Source organism: Microtus oregoni, unplaced genomic scaffold, assembly GCF_018167655.1.
Source record: "Microtus oregoni isolate MIOR12 unplaced genomic scaffold, Mior012 000032F_ref0000030, whole genome shotgun sequence".
NCBI classification, from domain to species: domain Eukaryota; kingdom Metazoa; phylum Chordata; class Mammalia; order Rodentia; family Cricetidae; genus Microtus; species Microtus oregoni.
This window is the reverse complement of record NW_024543091.1, coordinates 26,733,322-26,755,619: the sequence shown is the minus strand read 5'-3', so window position 1 is coordinate 26,755,619 and position 22,298 is coordinate 26,733,322. Positions and strand designations below refer to the sequence as shown.

Below are 22,298 nucleotides of genomic sequence, written 5' to 3'. Positions count from 1 at the left end.
GTTCTCAGTACCCATGTTGGGCAGCTACAGCTTCCTGAAGCTTCAGCTGACCTCTCAGGGGACCTGCACACACACAGCAGATACTGTTATAGACCTACCATAGAAATAAAAAGAATATAAATGTAAGAAGACAAAGGGTTATAATACATATCAAAGCCAAAGGTTATAATATAGAGTAGAAAAATTAAGACTCATGGGGGCTCATTAAAAAGAGGGATAGGCCAAGGAAGAATCAGGTGACTCATGGGCTTAATCATGGTTTAAATCATTACCTTGTAAAATAAACTACTGGTGGATCAAAGGGAAAAAGACACAAGACCTCCAAAAGCCAGTGCATTCTGAACAACAGTCAGTATATCCAATTCCAATAAAGGACCTTGACATTAGGCATTACCCCTTTTCTGTCCTAAGTTCGTAAGTTTGTATGTGTATAAATCTTTGCATGCATGTGGATAAACACATATATGTATGCATGTGTGCATGTAGAAGTCAGAAGCCACCTCAGATGCTGTGCCCTAGACTCTTCACTTCTTTTTTGAAACAGAGTCTCTCATTACACCAACCAGGTACGCTAGACTAGCTGGCCAGCAAGTTCCAGGGAGCCGCCCACTCGGCCTCCCATCTCATCATTGCTGGGATGACACCTGGCTTGCTTACACGATTGAACTCAGGTCCTCACAGTTGCCAACACTTTTCCACCTGAGTCATTTCCCCAGCCCCGTCTTAAGTTCGCATATGATCCAGCTATTCCACTTCTCAGTGTTTATCCAAAGTCAGCACATCACAGAGACACTCACCCATCCGTGTCAACTGCAGCCCTGTTCACAGCAGCGAAAGAGTGGAACTAACCTATGTGCCCACCAACAGGAGGATGGATGAGGAAAATGCGGTGCACACACAATGGGATTTTCCAGTCATAAAGAAGAATGAAGTCATGTCATTTGCAGAGAGATGAGCCTAAGTAGAGATGATCATGTTAGGTGAACTGAGTCCAAGAAGACAAACATCCTATGTTTTAAGAAGACAAACATCCTATGTTTTCTCTAATTTGCAGGTCCTAGACCTTGCAAAACTACATTTGTACCAATGACATGAAAGCAGAAGCAAAACTGTGTGGAGGACAAAGGAGACTCGGGGGAAAGAGTCGGGCAAGTGAGGGAGGGTGCAGAAGGATGGGGAGATATGCCCAAAGCACAATGCATACGTGCTTGAAAATGGTCTGGTGTAACTGCACAGAGACAAGAACAACAATAATAAAGAGGTTTGACTACAGGTTTCTGCTGCTTGGTAGCAAGGACTTCATGTCTTCAGGCTGAGATTTCTTTGTCAACAATAAGAAAACTGTCTGTTCTAGAAGGTGAATATGGAACACCAGCAGCCAACCATCACCACACATGGGCCCAAGGGTCTGCTGGCTAAGCCACCAGAGCTCACTCTCAGCAGAGGACAGAGGTCTGGACAAGGTCCATGGCTAGCCCATCTCACACAGCACGCATTCCCACGTGCATGGCTCTGGATCCTACCTTCTTTCCCCCATTAATGCTCAGCAGTAAACTCTTCAAGCTGTACTGGCTGGGATTTGTTTTTGAGGGTAGCTCTGAGCGATGTCCTAGGAAGACCTGACATCCCCCCTTTTTTTTCCAGAGAAACTGAAAGTTTTACAAGAAAGGGGAGACTGCTTTTAATTATTTACAATCCCGTGTGTGTGTGTGTGTGTGTGTGTGTGTGTGTGTGTGTGTGTTCCCATCCATGTATATATGTTATATAGCATGGGAATATGAAAGTCAAACTGTTGGGAGTCAGTTCTCTCCTTCCTTCCACCATGGAGGTCCACAGTTACCGAGCATAACTGGAATATCAGTCAGGTAGTCTGCTAGAGTCCAAGTTCTTCTCAGAACAACTTGAAACAAATGATGAATTAATGGGGGGGGGTAGACACATATGTAGGTTAAAACATACATGGTGCATACAAAATTCAAAGCAAATGCCTTCAAACAGACGAGGGAGCCAGCATCCTTGGTGGGCAAGGAAGATAGTTGGCACATGAAGATTCCACTTGCCAGATTACTCCTTCACCAAGGTCCAAAACCAGGGTTCAGAGAAAACAGACCACCCAAAACACTCAAGCCCAGTGGTCCCCAAACTATACTAATTCATTTTTTTTCTTCCAAAGACTAAGATTTGTGGCCTAGGTGATAAGTTACTCTGTCAGTCAGAACTTTGTTTTTACTGTAATCTGGCCTGGAAATATAACATTGCAGAGAACTGAGGAGCTATTGAAAAAAACACCTTTTTATGGCTTGGGTTTTGTGTGCATAAGTGTGGGAGGGAATGGAAATTTTGAGGAAAAAAACTAAAGCACATAAAATCCTCATTTTCTTAGAACCATTTATGGTCCCAAAGTCACTTTGTTAGTATCGAAACACACAAAAATATCTTCTTGGCTTGCTCATGGCAAGATCACACTGGAGATAAGGGCAATAGAGCTCGTTCAGACAATAATAACACACTTATAATGTATTTATTTTTAAATACTCTTAGAAATGGAACCACGGGCTTCCAAAGGAAGGAATTTATACTCTTGGATTGTGTTTCTGTGAAGCAGGCAAAATACATACTAAAAACCTTTTGATACAGCAAACCAACATTGTTTGTTTAGCTCTGCGTCTGCCTTTGAACTTGGTCACAGTGAATTACCAACAGAGACTGGCTGCCAGGCAGAGGGTGTGACGGGAAGAAGAGTCAATGAATACCACCTTCATCATACAAATGTGGGGCATCGCAGTTTTTCTAGATTACTTTCTGATGTCCCTACCTGGTGGCGTTTAGCACTTCTATAAGCAGCAGAATCTGAGACCTGAGCTTTGGTGGAGGGGGCCATCACACGCATTTTCTCTTTAAACAAATAAATAAATGTCCCTCTTTATTTCTGTTCATACCATCTGACTTGGTGTTTATTTTTGTCTGATATTAATACAGCCACTCCAGCTTTCTCATGATGACTATGTGTTTTTTTCCTGCATGTGTGCATCTGTATGTATATTCCTATGTGTGCAGGTATGTGTGAGGGGCATGAATACATATGTATTTGTGTGCGTGGAGGCTAGGGGATAGTCTCGAGTGTCATCAGGAACACCATCTCACCTCCTTAGAGACAGCATCTGTCACTGGCCTAGAGTTCACTAACTAGGTTAAACTGGCTGGCCAGCAAGAGAACCCAAGGGTCCTCCCGACTCTGCCTCCCAGCACACACTGCATTTTTACTTGGGTTCCAATTATCTAACTCAAGTCTTCGTATTTATAAGGCCAAGTGATAATCTGACCAGGCAACCCTCAGTCCTTTGGTTTGGTTTGAAACAGAGTCTAGCTGTCTTGCCCAGACTGGCTTCCAACTTCCAAGATCAAACAGTCCTCCTGCCTCGGGTTCCTGAGTAGGCACCATCTTGTCTGCACTGGACCTTTCCCACACCGAGATCGGGGCGAGCGTTGTCAACATGAGTCTCAGGCTGCACGGGACGGCCATCGTGACTTCCCCCTAATCTTCTTGGTCAGCACCAGGATGGCCAAGACAAACACCCTTACACAACGTGGAGGGCTAGAAACCAACTCTCATGGAGCTGGCCAAGTCTGACCCATGCAAAGAGCTCAAGCGGCAGAACAGGCAGGCTGTTAGGATTTCAATCTGAAAGCTCCTCAACGGGCCATTTTGAACATTGAGTCTCTACCTTGGGGCATTAAGGTGAAGGCTAAGGACCCTTTAGGAGCTGGCCAGAGTGGTGGACATAGGTCACTAGGCATGAGCCTTAAGAGATCCTATCTGCCCTGGTTCCGGTCTGGTGTCATTCACCCCGCCATGCCTCCCCTGCCATGATGGCTATAATCATGAGCCAAGATAAACCTTTCTGTGTGTTAGTGACTTCTGTGCTTATGGCAACAAGAAAAGTGTCCAGTAGACCCCATCACAGCCAGGGGAGTCAGGAAACACTGCCAGTGCGGTTACAGTATGCTCCACTTTGTACTGCCTCCCTAGGAATAACAAGCTCCCAGATAATAAAAGCAGAGAGCTGAAGGGTCCATTGGCTTTCGGCAACAAACAGCGAAGCTGCCAGACCTGCCCAGTGATTTTTGAACTAAAGGCCTGAAGATGGCCTCCCCTACAAAGGGTCCAAACACCAAGTCCGTCACTCGCTGCTGTATCTTTACTAGAAGCAAATGTGACGGTATTCCCTGCAACTGAATTTTACTCCAAGACTTTAACATAGCAAGAATCAGTGAGTGTTAGACCCTTCTCGTACTAAGACCTTTGAGTCTATGATCTTGCTTAACTTTTCCGAAGCAACCAGTCATTTTCACGACCTTAGACACAGAACGCTTGACAAAGAGCAGCTGGAGGGGACACAGCGACTGCTTCAGAATCTACTTCCAACTCTGCACAGCTCTGTGACTGGATGCTTGCCTGCTGACAGCATGCCTGGGGCTGTTCTTTGAAGAGTATCTTTGTCTCCTGGTCACTTCCGAAGGACAATCCCATGCCCCTCCAGGGACTCTGATTGTCATATCAGTACTGCATTAGATTGAACATATTCTCTCTGCTTTTTCTCCACTGACCAACTGATGGATGGACTGACAGACTGCGTGCGTGTGTGTGTGTGATCTGTATAGCATGTGCATGTATATGTCTGCACAGAAGTCAAAGGACAACCTTGAGTGTCACTCCTGAGGCACCATCTAATTTTGTTTAAGACACGGTCTCTACATTAATTAGGGTTCTCTAGAGGAACACAGCCAATGGGAGGAGTATATGCTGAAAGAGAACTTGCTAGCTTGGCTCATATGATCGTCGGGGTAGTCCAAGAGTGCAAGCTTGCACTGGAGAGGCCAAGAATGTGCTAATTGCTCGGCTGGTGCCCAAGGCCTGGAGGCTTCCTAAAAGGGTCACTGATGTTCATGTTAGAAGCCTGAAGAAGTTGATTCTAATGCCAGCAAAGCAATGAGCAATGGCAGTAAGAGCATAGATGAACTCGCCAGCAAAAAGGTGGGCCGAACAAGACAAAGCTGTCCTCCCTGTCTTTCTTTCCTGGTCCTTTATCTTGACCACTACTAGAAGGTGCCATCCACATTTAGGGTGGGTCTCTCCACATCAATTAAGGCTATCAAGACAATCTCTTCCAGATAGGCCACCCTGATGTAGACAGTCCCTGAGAGGACTCTCCCTATGTGATTCTGGGTTGTATCAAGTTGACAATTAGGCTAACCATCACAGTCTCTCATTCGATAGGTTAGACTAATGGACCACCAAACTTCTAGGCTCCACCTGTCTCCCTTTCCATACCATCATCCGTAGAACTGAAGGCTCATGCTATGGGTGCCCATTTTTTTTAATTTGCATGAGTAGTTCTTTTTTTTAAAATGATTTTTATTGAGCTCTACATTTTTCTCTGCTCTCCACCCTGCCTCTCCCTTCCACCTTCATCCCTTCCCCAAGATCCCCATGCTCCCAATTTACTCAGGAGATCTTTCCCTTTTCTACTTCCCATGTAGATTAGATCTATGTGAGTCTCTCTTAGTATCCTCATTGTTGTCTGAGTTCTCTGGGATTGTGGTTTGTAGGATGGTTTTCTTTGCTTTATGTTTTAAAACAATCTATGAGTGAGTACATGTGATAATTGCCTTTCTGTGTCTCGGTTACCTCACTCAAAATAATGTTTTCTAGTTCCATCTATTTTCCTGCAAATTTCAAGATGTCGTTATTTTTTTCTGCTGTGTAATACTCCATTGCGTAAATATACCACGTTTTCCTTATCCATTCTTCGGTCTAGGGATATTTAGGTTGTTTCCAGGTTCTGGCTACGACAAACAAAGCTGCTATGAACATAGCTGAGCACATGTCCTTGTGGCACGATTGAGCATCCTTTGGATATATACCCAAAAGTGGTATTACTGGGTCTTGAGGAAGGTTGTTTCCTAATTTTCTGAGAAATTGCCACACGGGCATCCAAAAAGGTTGTACCAGTTTGCATTCCCACCAGCAATGCAGGAATGTTCCCCTTTCCCCATAACCTCTCCAGCATAAGTTGTCATCAGTGTTTTTGATCTTGGCCATTCTACAGGTATATAAGATGGAATCTTAGAGTTGTTTTGATTTACATTTCTCTGATGACTAAAAATGTTGAACATTTCCTTAAGTGTCTTTCAGCCATTTTAGATTCCTCTGTTAAGAGTTCTCTGTTTAGGTCTGTACTCCTTTTTTTTTTTTATTGGACTATGTGTTCTTTTGGTGACCAATTTCTTGAGTTCTTTGTATATTTTGGAGATCAGACCTCTGTCTGATGTGGGGTTAGTGAAGATCTTTTCCCATTCTGTAGGCTGTCATTTTGTCTTGTTGACCGTGTCTTTTGTTTTACAGAAGCTTTTCAGTTTCAGGAGGCCCCATTTATTAATTGTTTCTCTCAGTGTCTGTGCTGCTGGGATTATATTTAGGAAGTGATCTGTGCCAATGAGTTCAAGTGTGTTTCCCACTTTCTCTTCTATAAGGTTCAGTGTGGCTGGCTTTATTTTGAGATCTTTGATCTATTTGGACTTGAGTTTTGTGCATGGTGATAGATATGGGTCTATTTTCATTCTTCTACATGTTGACATCCAGTTATGCCAGCACCACTTGTTGAATATGCTTTCTTTTTTACATTTGATATATTTTGATTCTTTGTCAAAAATCAGGTGTTCGAAGATGCGTGGATTGATATTCAGGTCTTCTATTCAGTTCCATTGGTCCTCCTGCCTATTCTTATGTCAATACCAGGCTGTTTTCAGTACTGTAGCTCTGTAGTAGAGTTTGAAGTCAGGGATTGTGATGCCTCCAGAAGTTCTTTTATTGCCCAGGATTGTTTTGGTTATCCTGAGTTTTTTGCTTTTCCATATGAAGTTGAGTACCATTCTTTCGAGGTCTGTGAAGAATTTTGCTGGGATTTTAATGGGTGTCCAGCTTTTTACATGGGTTCTGAGAACCCAAACTCAAGTCCTCATGCTTACAAGACAAAGGTTCTACTGTCTCAGAAATGTCCCTGGCCCCTTCACTGACCTTTTTAATTGAGGGTTAATATATGTAAAGCCATAAGGTCTGTTCATTGTAAACATATGGAATGATCGCCTTTCAAGACCTTGACCTGTGTCAAGGGTGAGAACATTTCTAACCCCCTGGAATGTTCCTCTACATCCCTTCCCAGTCACTAGCCACTCCTCCTTTCTCACGGTAATCCAGAAATCATCTTTTCATCTTGAAACTAAGTATAAATGGAATGAAAGGGTACATTTGTACCTTTGTATTTAGGTTCTTATAATTAGCATAATGACTATAAAAATTCATCTGTTGGAACTGGAGAGATGGCTCCGTGGTTAAGAGAGCAGCAGAGTTCAGTTCCTATTACTCGTATGAGGTGGGTCACAAACTTTGAAATCCAGCTCCAGGAGATCTAATGTCTTCTTTCGCCCTCTCTGGGCACCTGCACATACATGCACAAAACTATCACACATACACATATAGAACATACACACATACAAGAGAATACCTAGAAAGCAAATCCTTAAAAATGATTTCTTTCATTTGTTGCTTAAATAATAAGTAGTTTTTTAAGAGCTTCACTGAGGTATAATTGACCAATAATAAGTTAATCATAAAATGTACAATTTAATGTTGTCTCATTTGTATTCATTCATGACACCACCACCAATCAAGATAAGTAAACATCTATCATTCTTTGCCCCTTAGTCACCTGTTCCTCCTCTGCTACTTCTATCCCTCACAAACATGAAATATTCGTTTCTTGTGCTATTGACCGTTTTTACATTTTTTTAATAAAAAGCATCTATGCCAGTCTTTGGTTCATTTATGAATCTGGTTGTTTTGTTGTTGGGCTATAAGAGTTCTCTGAATAAGCCGGGTGGTGGTGGTGCAGAGACAGGCGGATATCCATGAGTTCAAGGCCAGCCTGCTATAGAGGAAGTTTCGGGACAGCCAGAGCTACACAGAGAAACCCAGTCTCAAAAATGGAAAGAAACAAAACACAAACAACAAAAGCCAAAACAATAAGAGTTGTCTGTATATTCTTAATATCAATTTCCTGATTGTATGAATATTTTCCCAATTTTCTGATCGCCTTTAGACGCTGATGATAATGCCTTTGAGGTAAAGTATTTTTTTATTCTTAAAAAAAGATGTGTTTTACTTTATGTGGGTTTTTTTTTGCCTGCATGTAAGTGTATTCATGGGGGTACACTGTCCATGAGGAGACCAGAAGAAGTCATCAGATCCCTGCAACTGGAGCTACAGACCGTTGCAAGCCATGACGTGGGTGCTGATGAACCTGGACCCTGTACCAGAGCAGCTAACATGCTTAATGGCTGAGCCACACCTCCAGTCACAACATTTTGCATTTTTATTAAGTCTAATTGTCTAATTTTTTCGTCATTGTGCCTGTGGTATCACATCTAGGAAATCTTAAATATTTTGTCCTGTGCTTTCTTCTAAGTTTTTTGTAGTTTTAAGTCATATATTTAGGTGTTTGATCCATGTTGAGTTATTATTGTATATGGTGTGCGGTGGCATTAACTCTGCTTTTCTGCATAGGAATATACAGTTTTCCCAGCATCACTTGCTAAACAGATTGTCCTTTCCTCATTAAATGATCTTGGCACCCTTGTAAGAGTTATATAGTACCAAATGTTCAAGCTTCATTTCTGTCCTTTCTGCTCTATTCCACTGCTGCTCCAATTGCCCTCGTCCTAGTCCTGTCCTGGATTGATCAATGTCACTTTGCAATACATTTTTAAACAATAATTTTTAAAAAAAGCATGAGACCTCTTGCTTTGTTCTTATTTCAAGACTGCCTTGGCTATCTGTTCTCTTAAAATTCCATATAAATTTTAGAAATATTATATATTTCTACAAAACATTGTACTTATTATAGCTACATTATTCAGAGCCAATTCAGAGATAGCTCTGGGTAGTACTGACATCTTAAGCGTAGCAATCCTTCCAATTCATGAACATGGCAAGTCTTTACCTTTATCTACGTCCTCTTCAATTCCAGCAACACTGATATGGGAATCCCCTTTGTACGCTGTGAATATGTTTTATTACCATTGGTTAAAAAAGAAGCTGTTTTTGCCTATGGCAGGGCCGAAATAGCAAGGCAGGAAATTCAAGTAGAGTTATAGGAAGAAAGAAGGCAGAGTCAGGGAGATGCCATGTAGTGGCCGAAGCCACTTACCTTAGAGGTAAGCCACAGCCTCGCAGTGATACACAGACTAATGTAAGTGGGTTAATTTAAGATATAAGAGCTAGGTAAGGATATACCTAAGCCAAACAGTGTTGTAATTAATATAGTTTTTGTGTGATTATTCAGGTCTAGGCAGCTAGTCAACAAAGGCACAATACACAACACTTTGCAGTATTGCTGTTCAGGATTTCACCTCCTTGGTCCATTTCCTTTTTTTACTGAGCACTTTTACTGGGTAGATACCTAACTGATCCTTGTGTTGCTGACTTGGCATCTTATTGTTTTGCTGAGCGCACTTATGAATTCAGAAGTTATTTTCCTCATCCTCTTCCAGTTTGAATGTCTTTTCTTTCTTTTCCTTACCCAAGGTTTCTCCTTAGAACTTTCAGTTCTAGGTTGAATAAGTGGCAAAAATGGGGGCCTGTGCCTATGCTAGCTCTTGCATGAGAACTGTTCTCTCTTTTAACATTGAGTGCTATAGACTTCCAACTATATGGCTTCTATTATGTTAAGGGGAATTCCTTCCATCCCTCATTTATTAAGCTTGAGTTAATTTATATACTATTATACAAAAAAGTGGATTGAAGTCCATATTTTGGCATGTGGATATCCAATGATTCCAGCATCATATTAAATTGGATATATAAAGCTATAGATCAAAAAAAAACAGTTTTTCATATATGTGTGGATCAAGTTTTATACTCCGCTCTTTCCCATTATCTGTCTATCTCTATGCCAATAACATACAATCCTTATAATGATTACCCTACCTAATAAGAAAAATATTAAATGGCATAAATCTTGCAATTAAAAGACATACTAGTTTTACTTATCTAAAGTCCTCTGCATTTCCCTGAGGAATTTGAAATCATCCTGTCAATTGCAGCAAAACCATCTGCTGAAAATTGTCTTAGAATGATGTCAAAGCTACAGGTCAGTTTGGGAAGAATGCCTGTCTCAGTCTGAGCTTCTTCAGCCATAAACACTGCATATTTTTCTGTTGATTCAAGCATTTTTGGGGTTCTGTTTTGCATCTTTTTGGGTTGTAAGCTATTCTATACTGTACTTTAATAAGTTTAGGGTATATAGTACTAAGATTAACTTATTAAATTTAATTTATCCAATTTAATACTCAAAGACTATAATACCTTTTAGCATAGGGTAGAGTAAGACCCTCACAGTGTTAAATGTACCCTTTTCTGGGATTTATTTTATTGTTGCCTTATATTTAGGCATATGTTATAAATCCTGTAACACAGAATTATTCTTATTTAAACCCTATCTTTGAAAGACACTTAAAAAGAAAAAAAATCCTCATATATAGTCTCATGTTACGTAGAGGTATATTTCAGTCAAAGGCAGAATATATGATAGGGATCCATGACACTCTTTTGCTTGGTGATACCATGGTCAACCCAGCTTTTATAGGTACAATCTATGATGTCTGAAATAACCTAACACATTTCTCAGACCACATCTGCCTCCATAAATGAGGTCAACAATATTCATCAATGTACTTATCAATGGCCTACTTCTTCATTTGTGTGGACCCATACTTTCATTCTGTCTACAGAACTTCTTTTTAGCAACTAGCAAGATGACTCAGGGTAAAACTTGTCATGCAAACCTAATGACCTGAGTTCAAATCCTAAAACCACGTAAAGAAAAAAAAAGATAATAAGCTATACAAAGTTGTTCTCTGAGCACCCCCCCACACACACACACGACATGGTACACTGTGCCAAGTGTGTCCACGGGCATACATTATACATACACACAATAAAAAATGAAAAATAATTTCCCTTAACAACATTGTTTTTGAGACAGAGTCTTAATACTTAACCCAAGCTGAATTTGAATCCAACCACTCTGCCTCCCAAATGCTGAGGTTACAGACTTGTCCCAGGGCGTCCAATCTCCGCTAATAATTCTGATAGGGAAGTAAGGTGCATTGTTAATATACACTTCAAAATGTACTTGTTTTATTTTCATTTTGCTTGGCATAAAACCCTACATTTACAACTTTATTACTTCAATACTTTAAAGAGGTTGTTATGCCAGTGTAATGACAAGAGATGGGAATCTATTCTCATCCTTAATGTTGTTCCCAGAGACTTTAAATTTTCCTCTTTACCACTATCCTGGGGCAGGGTGATTATGACTGGTACCATTTTCTTCACATTGCCAGTACTTAAAATCCAATGATGCTGTTTGCTGATAGTTTCCATTCATTTGGAAAACTTCCTGCTAATTCTTCAAGCATCCTGCCCCCTTCACCTCTTCTCCTCCTGGTACCCTGACTCCACACTTGCCCTGCCTGAAATTACTGATGCTCTGTCCATCCGTTTGAAACTTTTTCCCCTATGTTTCATTTTGTAGAAATTTCTCTTATCATGTCTTCAAGTTCACTCATGTTTTCTTCTGCAATATTGAAGCTGTGCTTAATCCTCTCCACTAATTGTCATTGTCATCTCAAGAAGTTTGGCTGAGTATTTTCTATTACATATCTCCCAGGCCTCTGTGGAGATTGCTGAACATAGCGAACACCACTTTGGTGGCTTTCAATCTTTCTTTTCAAACTCTAAAGTCCGAGTTCACTGAGTTGGTTACAGATGATTGACCACCCTCCCCCTATGGAGAAGGGCACAGACACATTTCGGATTCTGTGCACACTTGGTCGTCACTCAATTAAATGCAAGCCAGCTTGGGCTTTACCCTGATTAGCGCTGAGCATTCTCGGATTCCTATAGTCATTCATTTCAGTGCCTAGGAGTAAACCAGAGCTTTCCGCATGCCAGGAAAACAGTCTGTCTATGAACTAGCCCACAGCTCTTTTGAGCTTCATGCTAAGATATAGTTGAGTTTTAAGAAGCAATTGAATCCTTTGGGGGCACAGTCTGGGGTGACTTAAGTCCCAACACTGAGGCAAGAGTGTTCTAGATCTTATTAAAGTACCTTTTAAATTGAGTTTTCAAAGTCCAGTCGCAGGGAGCAGCTCATATGCCTAGTTCTAGGCCAGCACTATTTTCTTCCATGATTTCTAGCCATTCTTTCCCAAGCCTCAGATGTCTTCCTCACAGGTATGTGCTGACCAGTGTGAGCTCCAATTTCCAGGTTCTGCGATAACACATGGAAGTTCTGACAGCTCCTATCCTTGGAACACTTACACTACCAGTGATTTTATTTTAGCAGCCATGGTAGTGACACCTCAGGATTTTAAAATATACTCATCCAGGGACAAACATTTCTCACCAAACAGTTTTGCACACACTTACTGACTATTTGGGTGTTCTCTCATATGGTCTTTCTAGTCAATACTTTACCCGTTTTTAAAATTTTAGTGTGTGCGTATGCGTGTGCACACACTCACGCATGCATGTGCACACACAACAACACACATGTGGGGATCAGAGGACAAAACCTGGCTCTCCTTCAACTGTGAAATCCAGATGTCCTTTACCCCACCACTGTGAGATCCAAGGAGCACATTGAGGATACTGGGCTTGTGAAGCAATCGCTTTTACCCGCTGAGCCACCTACCACCCCTGTTTTGTCCATTTTTAAACTAACTTGCTTTAACTCTTATTAATGATCAATAGGGCTTCTTTGTATATTCCAAATACAAATCTTCCATAAAACACACCATGCTTGACTACCTTCACCTCAATTATATTTTGGCTGTTTACAGTATGTTTTGATTTTCCTAAGTCTTCGACTTCTATACGGTATAATCCTTCTCTACTTTATGAGTCTGTTTCTTCATTTGCGTCTAGGGTTCATGTGCTCCAAGCAGATGCTCTGCTACGGAGCTGTATCCCCAGATGGGCAGATAGCCATGTTCAAGCGCTTGTCTGCCTCAAATCCCTAAGATGCCCTCCTACGTTTGCTCCTAGGAGCATTCGTTTCCTAAAGCATCAATAATATGAAACGACTTTTGCAATTGAAAACTTTTTGCTCTTCCACAGGCTTTCTGCTCAGCCTCTAAGCAGGGGACACGGTTAAAGGGGCATTTAAATGCTGTGACGGCACATCCTATTGATTCAGTGGTGGCTGTGGCCTATCAGAAGGTCCCCTGCTTGCATCAAGACTTGCTTATCAGTTAGCAAAGCAAATATTTTACTTCCCTCACTCCACTCTGTAGTGTCTCTGCTGTTTGTTTGAAAGTTTCTATAAACACCAGGCTGCAGTGTGGCCCCTGGCCAGCAGCCCTAGAAGTGAGTTTTATTTCCTCCTTCCAGTCATCATCACTTTCTACAGCAAACGAGAAATATGAACTTTAAAAATACACGTAAGAAACAAGAGCAATTAAAATTAATTACATTTCCATATCTGAAAGTTAAGAGATACAGTACTTCGGGCTGGAAGACGGCTCAGTCTATCAAGTGCTTGTCACACAAGCAAGTGGACCCAAGTTCGTACCCAGCACCTGGGCATGGTGGCACATGTTTGTAACCTGCTGATGGGGAGTTAGACACAGTAGGATCCTGGGGCCAGTGGCCAGACAACTTAGCCAGAACAGCCACAGACAGACAAAGTCTCAAAGATGAGGAGGAGGAGGAGGATGGGGATGAGGATGAGGATGGTGTGGATAAGGATGATATGGATGAGGATGGGAATGAGGGTGAGGATGATGTGGATGAGGATGATATGGATGAGGATTGGGATGAGGGTGATGTAGATGAGGATGGGGATGAGGGTGAGGATGAGGATGATGAGGATGGGGATGATGTAGATGAGGAGGATGCAGATGAGAATAGGGATGAGTATGATGTGGATGAAGAGTAACACACAAGTAAGTGCACAGGCATACTTGTCCCCCATGCATACACAATTCAATATATTTAACATAAAATGACATTATTTTACAGTTTTCCTGGATAGAGAGTTTGCCTTGGGCCCTGCTTTAAAAATTAAAGAAAATAAAAAAACTACCACCCTCTGCCAAGTATCAACAATTAATTCCGAGACTAGAGGGTGAGCGGGTGAGTGGTCCTCTGTGGGGTTGCTAATCCTGCCAGAAGAGGAGGCCATCTGGACAGAAACATCTGGAAAGAGCTACTTACACTCTGCACCGGGTCCCCCCCAGCCTTTAGTATTACATAGGACAGTTCTGAAGAGATGTAGCCACTCACCCAAGCACGCTGAGGCGTGCATAGTTTACTTGACAGCATTTACAAATTATGTCTCTTGGTTGGAATAACTTACGTCGTGGAAACACTTCCATATGCTAAAGTTGGACACAGCACAGTAAGAAGGAAGAAAAGAGAGCCTTTGAGTAGCCGGCTTCCATATACACACTACCCTATCACACGTGCACATTAATAATGCTGTCCCTACAGAACTGACCATAGATGGGTTGTTTTTTTTTTTTTTTGGTTTTTCGAGACAGGGTTTCTCTGTGGTTTTGGAGCCTGTCCTGGAACTAGCTCTTGTAGACCAGGCTAGCCTTGAACTCACAGAGATCCGCCTGCCTCTGCCTCCCGAGTGCTGGGATTAAAGGCGTGCGCCACCACCGCCCGGCTTCATAGATGGGTTTCTTATTCTGTCTGCTATTCTCTGCAAACAATCAAGAGTAGCAATTTTTACACAAAACAATAAGTCAGCTATGAATGTATTTATGTAATGAAAGCAACTGGATAGCAATTATAAATCTTATTTTAATCAAAAACTATGTGATTTTTTTCCTCCCAATTCCCTTCTGTTCTTTCAAGTCCCAATAAGAAACTATTTCCACCTTCATATTCCAAAATGTGTTCCTGTGTATTCATGTGGACATGTGTGTCCCATGTATGTCGTGTGTGCAGGTAAGAGGAAAACCTCAGGAGTTGTTCTCAGTCACCATCCACCACTTTTTCTTTTTTGAAACAAGCTCTCTTGCTGATCTGGAACTCACCAAGTGGGCTATGATGGCTGGTCAGTGAGCCTCAGGCATCCCCCTGTCTCCATCTCCCAATGGTGGGATTACAAAGGTGTGCCATCACTTCCAGAATTTTAAATGGCTTCTAGGGATTGAACTCAAACACCCCACTGAATGGACTATATCCTGACACCTAGTTCCTTCCTTTACATCTTGAATTTGGAGCAGAGGTTAGCAAACTTCGGCCCACCAGCCAAATCCGGCTCGCCACCTACTTTTGTAAATAAGGCTTTACTGGCACACAGCCATGACTATTCATATACACAGTGCCTCTGCCTGCCTCCGGACCAGCCAGAGTTAAATGATTGTGACAGAAAGCGTGGTCCAGAAAAACAAAGTATTCTCCACAACTCTTTATGGACAGTGATGCAGGCCCCATTAATGAGCATCCTTGGTCTTGGTTCCTTATAGACAGTGTTGCAGGCTCAGTTAACCAGCATTCCCTTAGTCTCGTCTCTTTACAGCGTTTCAGACCCTGTTAATAAGCATTTCCTTAGTCTGCCTCTTGCAGGCCTAAGTAGACGGATGCTACTACTGCCAGCCCTGCTTTTCCTGCCAGGTTTTTGGGGATCCCCAGGATAACAGCCACAGTTGCACAAGGCCCTAACCAAATAATGAAAAGCAACCTACCACCCAAGGAAGCCCGAGTGCCTTCTTTTCTTGGACGCATGGCAAGAAGACACATGTGTTTATTATGAGCAACAACTGTTCTGAGATGTCTTTCCCCCGAGTGAAGAAATCTATAAATGGCAGGAGGCGGGTTTAAATCTAGCCTTCAATCGCAAAGCTCTTAATAATATTTTGACAAGGAAGTACTACATACCAAGATATGATACTGTTTAGCTTAGTGTTCTAAAATCAACATTCTAAAGCACCTCATAAACCTTTCTGTTTCCATTATCAGTAAAAAGAAAACCTTTGAGAAAGATGAGGGGGGTGGGCAAGATGGCTCAGCAGGTAAAGGTTTTTTCTACCAAGGCTGATGACCTGAGTTCAATCCCCAGGACCAACACAGTGGAAAGAGAAAGCTGACTCTCATAAATTGTCCTCTGATCTCCACATGTGCCCCTTGGCATGTGTAACACACACACATGCACATGCACACGCACACATGCAAACATGCCCTCATGTGCACACATACACACACAAAATGAATTTTTTTGTTTTTGTTTTACATCCCAACCAAAGTTTCTCCTCCCTCCTCTCCTCCCAGTTCCCCCCCAATCACCTTCCCTCTTCCCCTCCCCTCCCCCATCAACTCTTTCTCCTCTGTTTCTCTTGATCCAGGGCAGGCTGGCCTCCCATGGATATCAGTTACAGTGAGACTAGGCATCTCCTCTTCTATTAAGACTGGATGAGGCGATCTGGTAGGAGTAAAGGGTCCTGAAAGCAGGCAACTGAGTCAGAGGCAGCGCCTGCTCTCACTGTTAGGAGTCTCAAAAGAATACCAAGCTACACAGTTGTAACATACAAAGAGGGCCGAGGTCAGTCCATGCTGGCTTCCTGGTGATCTGTTTGGTCTCTGTGAGCCCCTATGAGTCCAGGATAGTGGGTTCTGAGGGTTTTCTTGTGGTGCCTTTGACCCCTCTGGCTCCTACAATCCTTCCCCCTTCCCCAAGTTCTGCCTAATGTTTGGCTGTGGGTCTCAGCATCTGTTTCAATCAGTTGCTGGGTGAAGACTCTCTGATGTCAGTTCGACTCAGTTCAACTCACATTAAATGAAATTTAATAAAATATTTTTTTAAAGAAAAATGAAGGTAACATTTATTTGGGAACATTTTATACTGAGGCTCAATATATAATTCAGGTTATCTTGAAAGACAAACAGCAAAAAACAATTGGATTATTTTTTTTTTTACTTTTTTGGTTTTTTTCGAGACAGGGTTTCTCTGTGGCTTTGGAGCCTGTCCTGGAACTAGCTCTGTAGACCAGGCTGGTCTCGAACTCACAGAGATCCACCTGCCTCTGCCTCCCGAGTGCTGGGATTAAAGGCGTGCGCCACCATCGCCCAGCTAACAGTTGGATTATTTATAAAATATTTTAACTGTGATTGCATATTTTGGCATCAATAAGAACAAAAAGGACTCCATTAGGGCAAGTCAACCATTAGTACCAATAATACCAACCATTAATAACTGAGAGCACAATAATAATTTTTACAGCCTTCTACTTATTAAAATTATGACTAGGGATGAGACAACAGAGTGAGAGGCTATAAATTTCCAAATCAATCTGGCAATACGATGTTTGGACCTTGGTCAGGTCCCAGTCATTCCATCTGTACCTCATTGAGCACCTAACTAGGCCAGGCTCTACCCCAGAGTTACAGCCGTGTGTGAGAACCACATTCACGGAGCTGTGGGAACAAGATGCTATAGAGACTTCTATCTGGTTCAGATAAACAGAATGTAATCCCCAGATCAGAAAGAAATTAAATAGATTGGATGAGAACAGCAAACACTGCTTGGGGGCAGATGAACCCTTTGCACGTGTTCCTCTCGGTCCATTTCTGCTTCAGAACTTCCTGGGAAAACCCTCTCCTAGCCAAGGACCGGATCTGCTCAAGCCCACTTCAGTACTCTCCTCTCAAGACCCAGGGAGCAGAACCGGGTCACGTGTCTACTTCTCAGGATACACTAACAGAGCCCCTGCTCCTCGGGCAGGCAACACCACGTGGGCTAAGACCCCAGGGCAAAGTTCTACATGAGGTGGGTGGAACTTGAGGGGAAATGAGTTCTTCATGTCCTGTGGGCCTAGAAAGCTGGCCTCTGGGGACTGAATCATGGTTCTTGTCAATTCTCTAGACCAGTGGTTCTCAACTTTCCTAATGCTTTAACCCTTTAATTCAGTTCATCAAGTTGTGGTGAGCCCCAACCATATAATTATTTTGTTGCTGCTTCATAACGTTAATTTTGCTAGTTATAAATCATAACGTAGATATCCGATATGCAGGATATCTAATATTCAATCCCTGTGAAAGGGTCGTTCAACCTCCAAGTGGAGAACCACTGGTCTAGACTAATCAAAGGGAAGCATCAACAGGAGTCACCACGGGAGGACAAAAGACCATGTTCTTCCGCCCCAGAGCCCTCACTAAGCAGTAGAGGCTGGGCCCCTCCATCAGTGACTACAGCTCCATATCTCAGACACGGGGGTTGCTCTCACAACACGTTTGCTTTTCCGATCTCCCTCTGCCTATGGCCTTGCAGGTGTGCTTACACAGGTACCAGCTCTGTCATGGCTCCCTCTCCTGAGCGGGGCCTCTGCCCACAAGCCTTTGCAGGGCTTTCCTACTCATCTCTAATGATACAGGCTGCAAAGTCAGCTCTGCTCACAGATCAGAGACTGACTCTGAGCACCGGCTTCATATCCGACTTATGGAAAAAATGAGAAGGCTGCGAATATTCCAGAAAGGGGGCTTCTACTCAGAATACGCTGGGACTAACCTCCAGCTGGAGCAAGGATAAGGGAAGTGGCCATGGCGACCACGCCCCCTCTGGCAGAGACACGCAATGGCTCCGAGTGGCCAAGACTTACCTTTCTGTGTTCAGTAGAGGACTGTGGGCAAACAAGCTGAGAACCAAGCAGCAGGAGAGAGGCCAGCGCACTAGGAAAGAAAAAGAGCAACAGGCAGGTCTGTGAGTATGGTCCTGGCAGTACCTAGAGGAAGTTGGCATCACCAGCTCATTCCTGGAAGGGAGAGGTCATTCCACCCCGGGTCCTGAGACAGACTCAGAGAAGACACAAAAGGAAGAGGAAGCAGTCCCATGCTGGGGAACGTCATGACACAGGGCAGATGTGGGGTGAAATCCCAGGCCTACTAGCTCCCAGCAGGACTTGTAGCTCTGAGACAGCTTCTGGGAGCCTCAGTCTCCCTTCTGTAAAATGGGAATAATAATAAAAGTAGGCTCAAAAGTGTGGAGGAGGCTGAGTAGGATGGCCACCACCCTCACACAGAACACAGCATATGCCAGCATGTGCTGGTTAGCAAAGTAACGAGATCAGCATGAAAAGGGGGTTTCTAGCTGGCCCAAAAGCTCCCTCCCCCAATAGCTCAGGCTTGCTTTAGAGCCCTTATTCTGCCCACCTGTAGCAGAATAAGGTATCACCTTAAGCACCACTGTCACCAGCCCTGATTAGGACTTGTATCAGGTAAAGGAAAGATACAGATTTTTGTCTGTCTGTCTGTCTGTCTGTTTGTTTTGGCCTGGCCCAGAGGCAGTAAAAGGCAGTATGACGCCCTGACTGAAGCTACACCTAGGCATGGATAGGCATGGGTCCTAATGCTGCCATTCCCACCTGGATGATCCTGGGCAAGCTAACATCTCTAAATGAGAAATATTCTCATCTTCTGTGAGGCTCATGGAACACTGTGGTGGTCTGAAAGAAAATGGCCTCCAAAGAGAGTGGCATCATTAGGAGGTGTGGCCTTGTTGGAGTAGGTGTGGTCTTATTTCAGGAAGTGTGTCACTGTGGAGGCGGGCTTTGAGATCTCATATATGCTTAAGCCATGTCCAGTGAGGCAGTTCACTTCCTGTTGCCTGTGTAAGATGTTAAACTCTCAGCTACCTATCCAGCACCATTTCTGTCTTGCACATCACCATGTTGATAATGGACTAAACCTCTGAAACTGTAAGCCACCCCAATGAAATGTTTTTCCTTTATAAAAGTTGCCGTGGTCATAGTATCTCTTCACAGTAACAGAAACCTTAGCTAAGACAAACATGATAGAGGGGAAAATATGTGGATAGCAAGTCAGAGGAAAAACAAGCAGTTCTAGGACTGAAGCAATGGCTCAGCCGGTAGAGTGCCTGGGAGCTAATTTCACCCCCTGGATATACACTTTAACAAAAAGCCAGGTGGGTGAGCACTTGTAATCCCACTGTTGGGGAGCGGGGGGGGGGGGTGAGCCCTGGGACTCCCCAGCCAGCCAACTAATGTGGATAATCAGTGAGTGCCAAAGCCAGTGTGCAACCTTGTCTACAAAATAGTGGTACAGCACCTGAGGAATAACACTAAGACTGCTCGGGCTTTCACCTGTGCACAAGTGCACACACACACACACGCACACACATGCACGCACACACACACAGGAATTTAAGTGCCCAGAGTCCTGGTTTCCAATAAACAATGCTATTATTCTGAGCACTCCTGGATTACTGCATCTTTTGAGTATGTTTTAGTGCTTAACCCTGAAGGCAGTTCAATTATGCAGCAATTCCCCACCTTTTTGCGGCCTCCACACTGGGGGGTACAAAACACTGCCCCATCCCCCCAAAAAATAAACCACTCTGTGGGGATAGGGATGAGAACACAGTAGCACCTGGGAGTCAAGGGTGCAGAGTTAGAGGAGGGCTCCACCCCTCCTCTAAGATCCAATATGCCACCAGGTCAACAGGACTAAATGAGCATTTAATAGTAAAGGCAAAAGTATGAAGAGTTGATTTATCGCTTGCTGAGCCTCTAGCTAGACCCCTGCGACCCAGCAGGATTTCCCACAGTGGCCACTTGCTCTAGCTTCACTCTCCAATGAACAAACAAATCCACACCAGTGGTCCTCAACCTAAGGGTGTCTACCGCTTTGGAGTCGAACAACTCATTCATAAGGGTCACCTAAGACCATCCAAAAACACAGATATTTACATTACATTTCATAACAGTAGTAAAATTACAGTTATGAACTAGCAATGAAAATAATTTTATGGTTGGGGATCACCACAGCATGAAGACCTATGTTATAGGGTCGGTGTTAGAAGGGTTGAGAACCACTGATCTACACTGTTTGGCACCCACAAGGCTTATATTAAATAAAGAATAGGTCTCAATGGTGATGTTACAATTCCCCAATTAATACTTACTAAAACATCAACAACAACAACAAAAAACAAGTATTCTTCTATCAAAAACATCCTAAATACACCTTCATTTCAACTTTTGATTTTGTGTGTTTCATTTTTTAAGAGATTTTTTTTTTTAGGACATCTTTTTCTAGATAGCCCTGGCTAGTCTGGCATTCACTGCATCATCCAGATTGGCTTTGAACTCGCAGAAATTCTTCTACCTTGGCTTATCTGGGTAATCCTGGGTAAACTAACATCTCTAAGCCACAAATATTCTCATCTGTGAGGATCATGAATCACAATGGGTGCAAAAAATTCCAATACTATCAGAGACGATAGTTTAAGTATCTGGGGCTGGGAAGATAGCCCAACTGGGAAAACATCTGAGGTGTAAGCAAGAAAACCTGAGTTGGTTTCCAAGAGGCACAGTGGTGTGATGTCCTGCTGTATATGTGTTGTTTTTATTGGTTGATGAATAAAGCTGTTTCGGCCAATGGCTTAGCAGAGTAAAGCCAGGTGGGAAATCTGAACAGAGATATATAGAGAGAGTAGGAGGAATCAAAGAGATGCCATGTAGCTGCCAGAGGAAAAAGACACCAGAATATTACAGGTAAGCCACAGCCTCGTAACAATACATAGATTTATAGAAATGGGTTAATTTAAGATGTAAGAGCTAGCCAAGAATATGCCTTGGTCATTGGCAAACAGTGTTGTAATTAATACAGTTTCTGTGCAATTATTTGGGTCTGAGGGCCGGGAAATGAAAGCACAGTCTCTGTCTACAGTAGCACAGACTAGTTTTTGTCTCCCCCACCTTTTATTTAATTTTTTTTCTCACATAATCTATCGTGATCTCTTGACCATAGCTTCTCCTCCTCCTATTCCTCCCAGTTTCTCCCTACCATCCCTCCCCTCTGGATCAACTCCCTTTCTGTCTCTCATTAGAAAAGAACAGGCTTCAAAGAGAACAGAACAAGCTGGCACTCCCACCAGCAATGGATGAGTATTCCCCTTACTCCACATCCTCTGCAGCATGGGCCCTCACTTGTTTTATTGTTCTTACCCATTCTGACAGGTATAAGATGAAATCTTGAAGTAGTTTTGATTTGCATTTCTCTGATGGCTAAGGATATTGAATATTTCTTTAAGTGTTTCTTAGCCACTTGAGTTCCTCTTTTGAGAATTCTGTTTAGACCTGCACCTCATCATTTAATTGGGTTATTTGTTTTCTTGATGTCTACTTTCTTGAGTTCTTTATGTATTTTG

The 22,298-nt window shown here is 42.8% G+C and overlaps 1 protein-coding gene across 1 annotated transcript in view; it reads right to left on the bottom strand.

Moving 5' to 3' along the window:
• Positions 1 to 22,298, bottom strand: part of LOC121466055 (thrombospondin type-1 domain-containing protein 4-like) — a 282,146-nt gene that overhangs the window by 222,948 nt on the left and 36,900 nt on the right. The window contains exon 3 of the mRNA XM_041679541.1: positions 18,730 to 18,799. Within this exon, the coding sequence (XP_041535475.1) occupies positions 18,730 to 18,799 (70 nt within the window). The remainder of the gene's footprint in view (positions 1 to 18,729; positions 18,800 to 22,298) is intronic.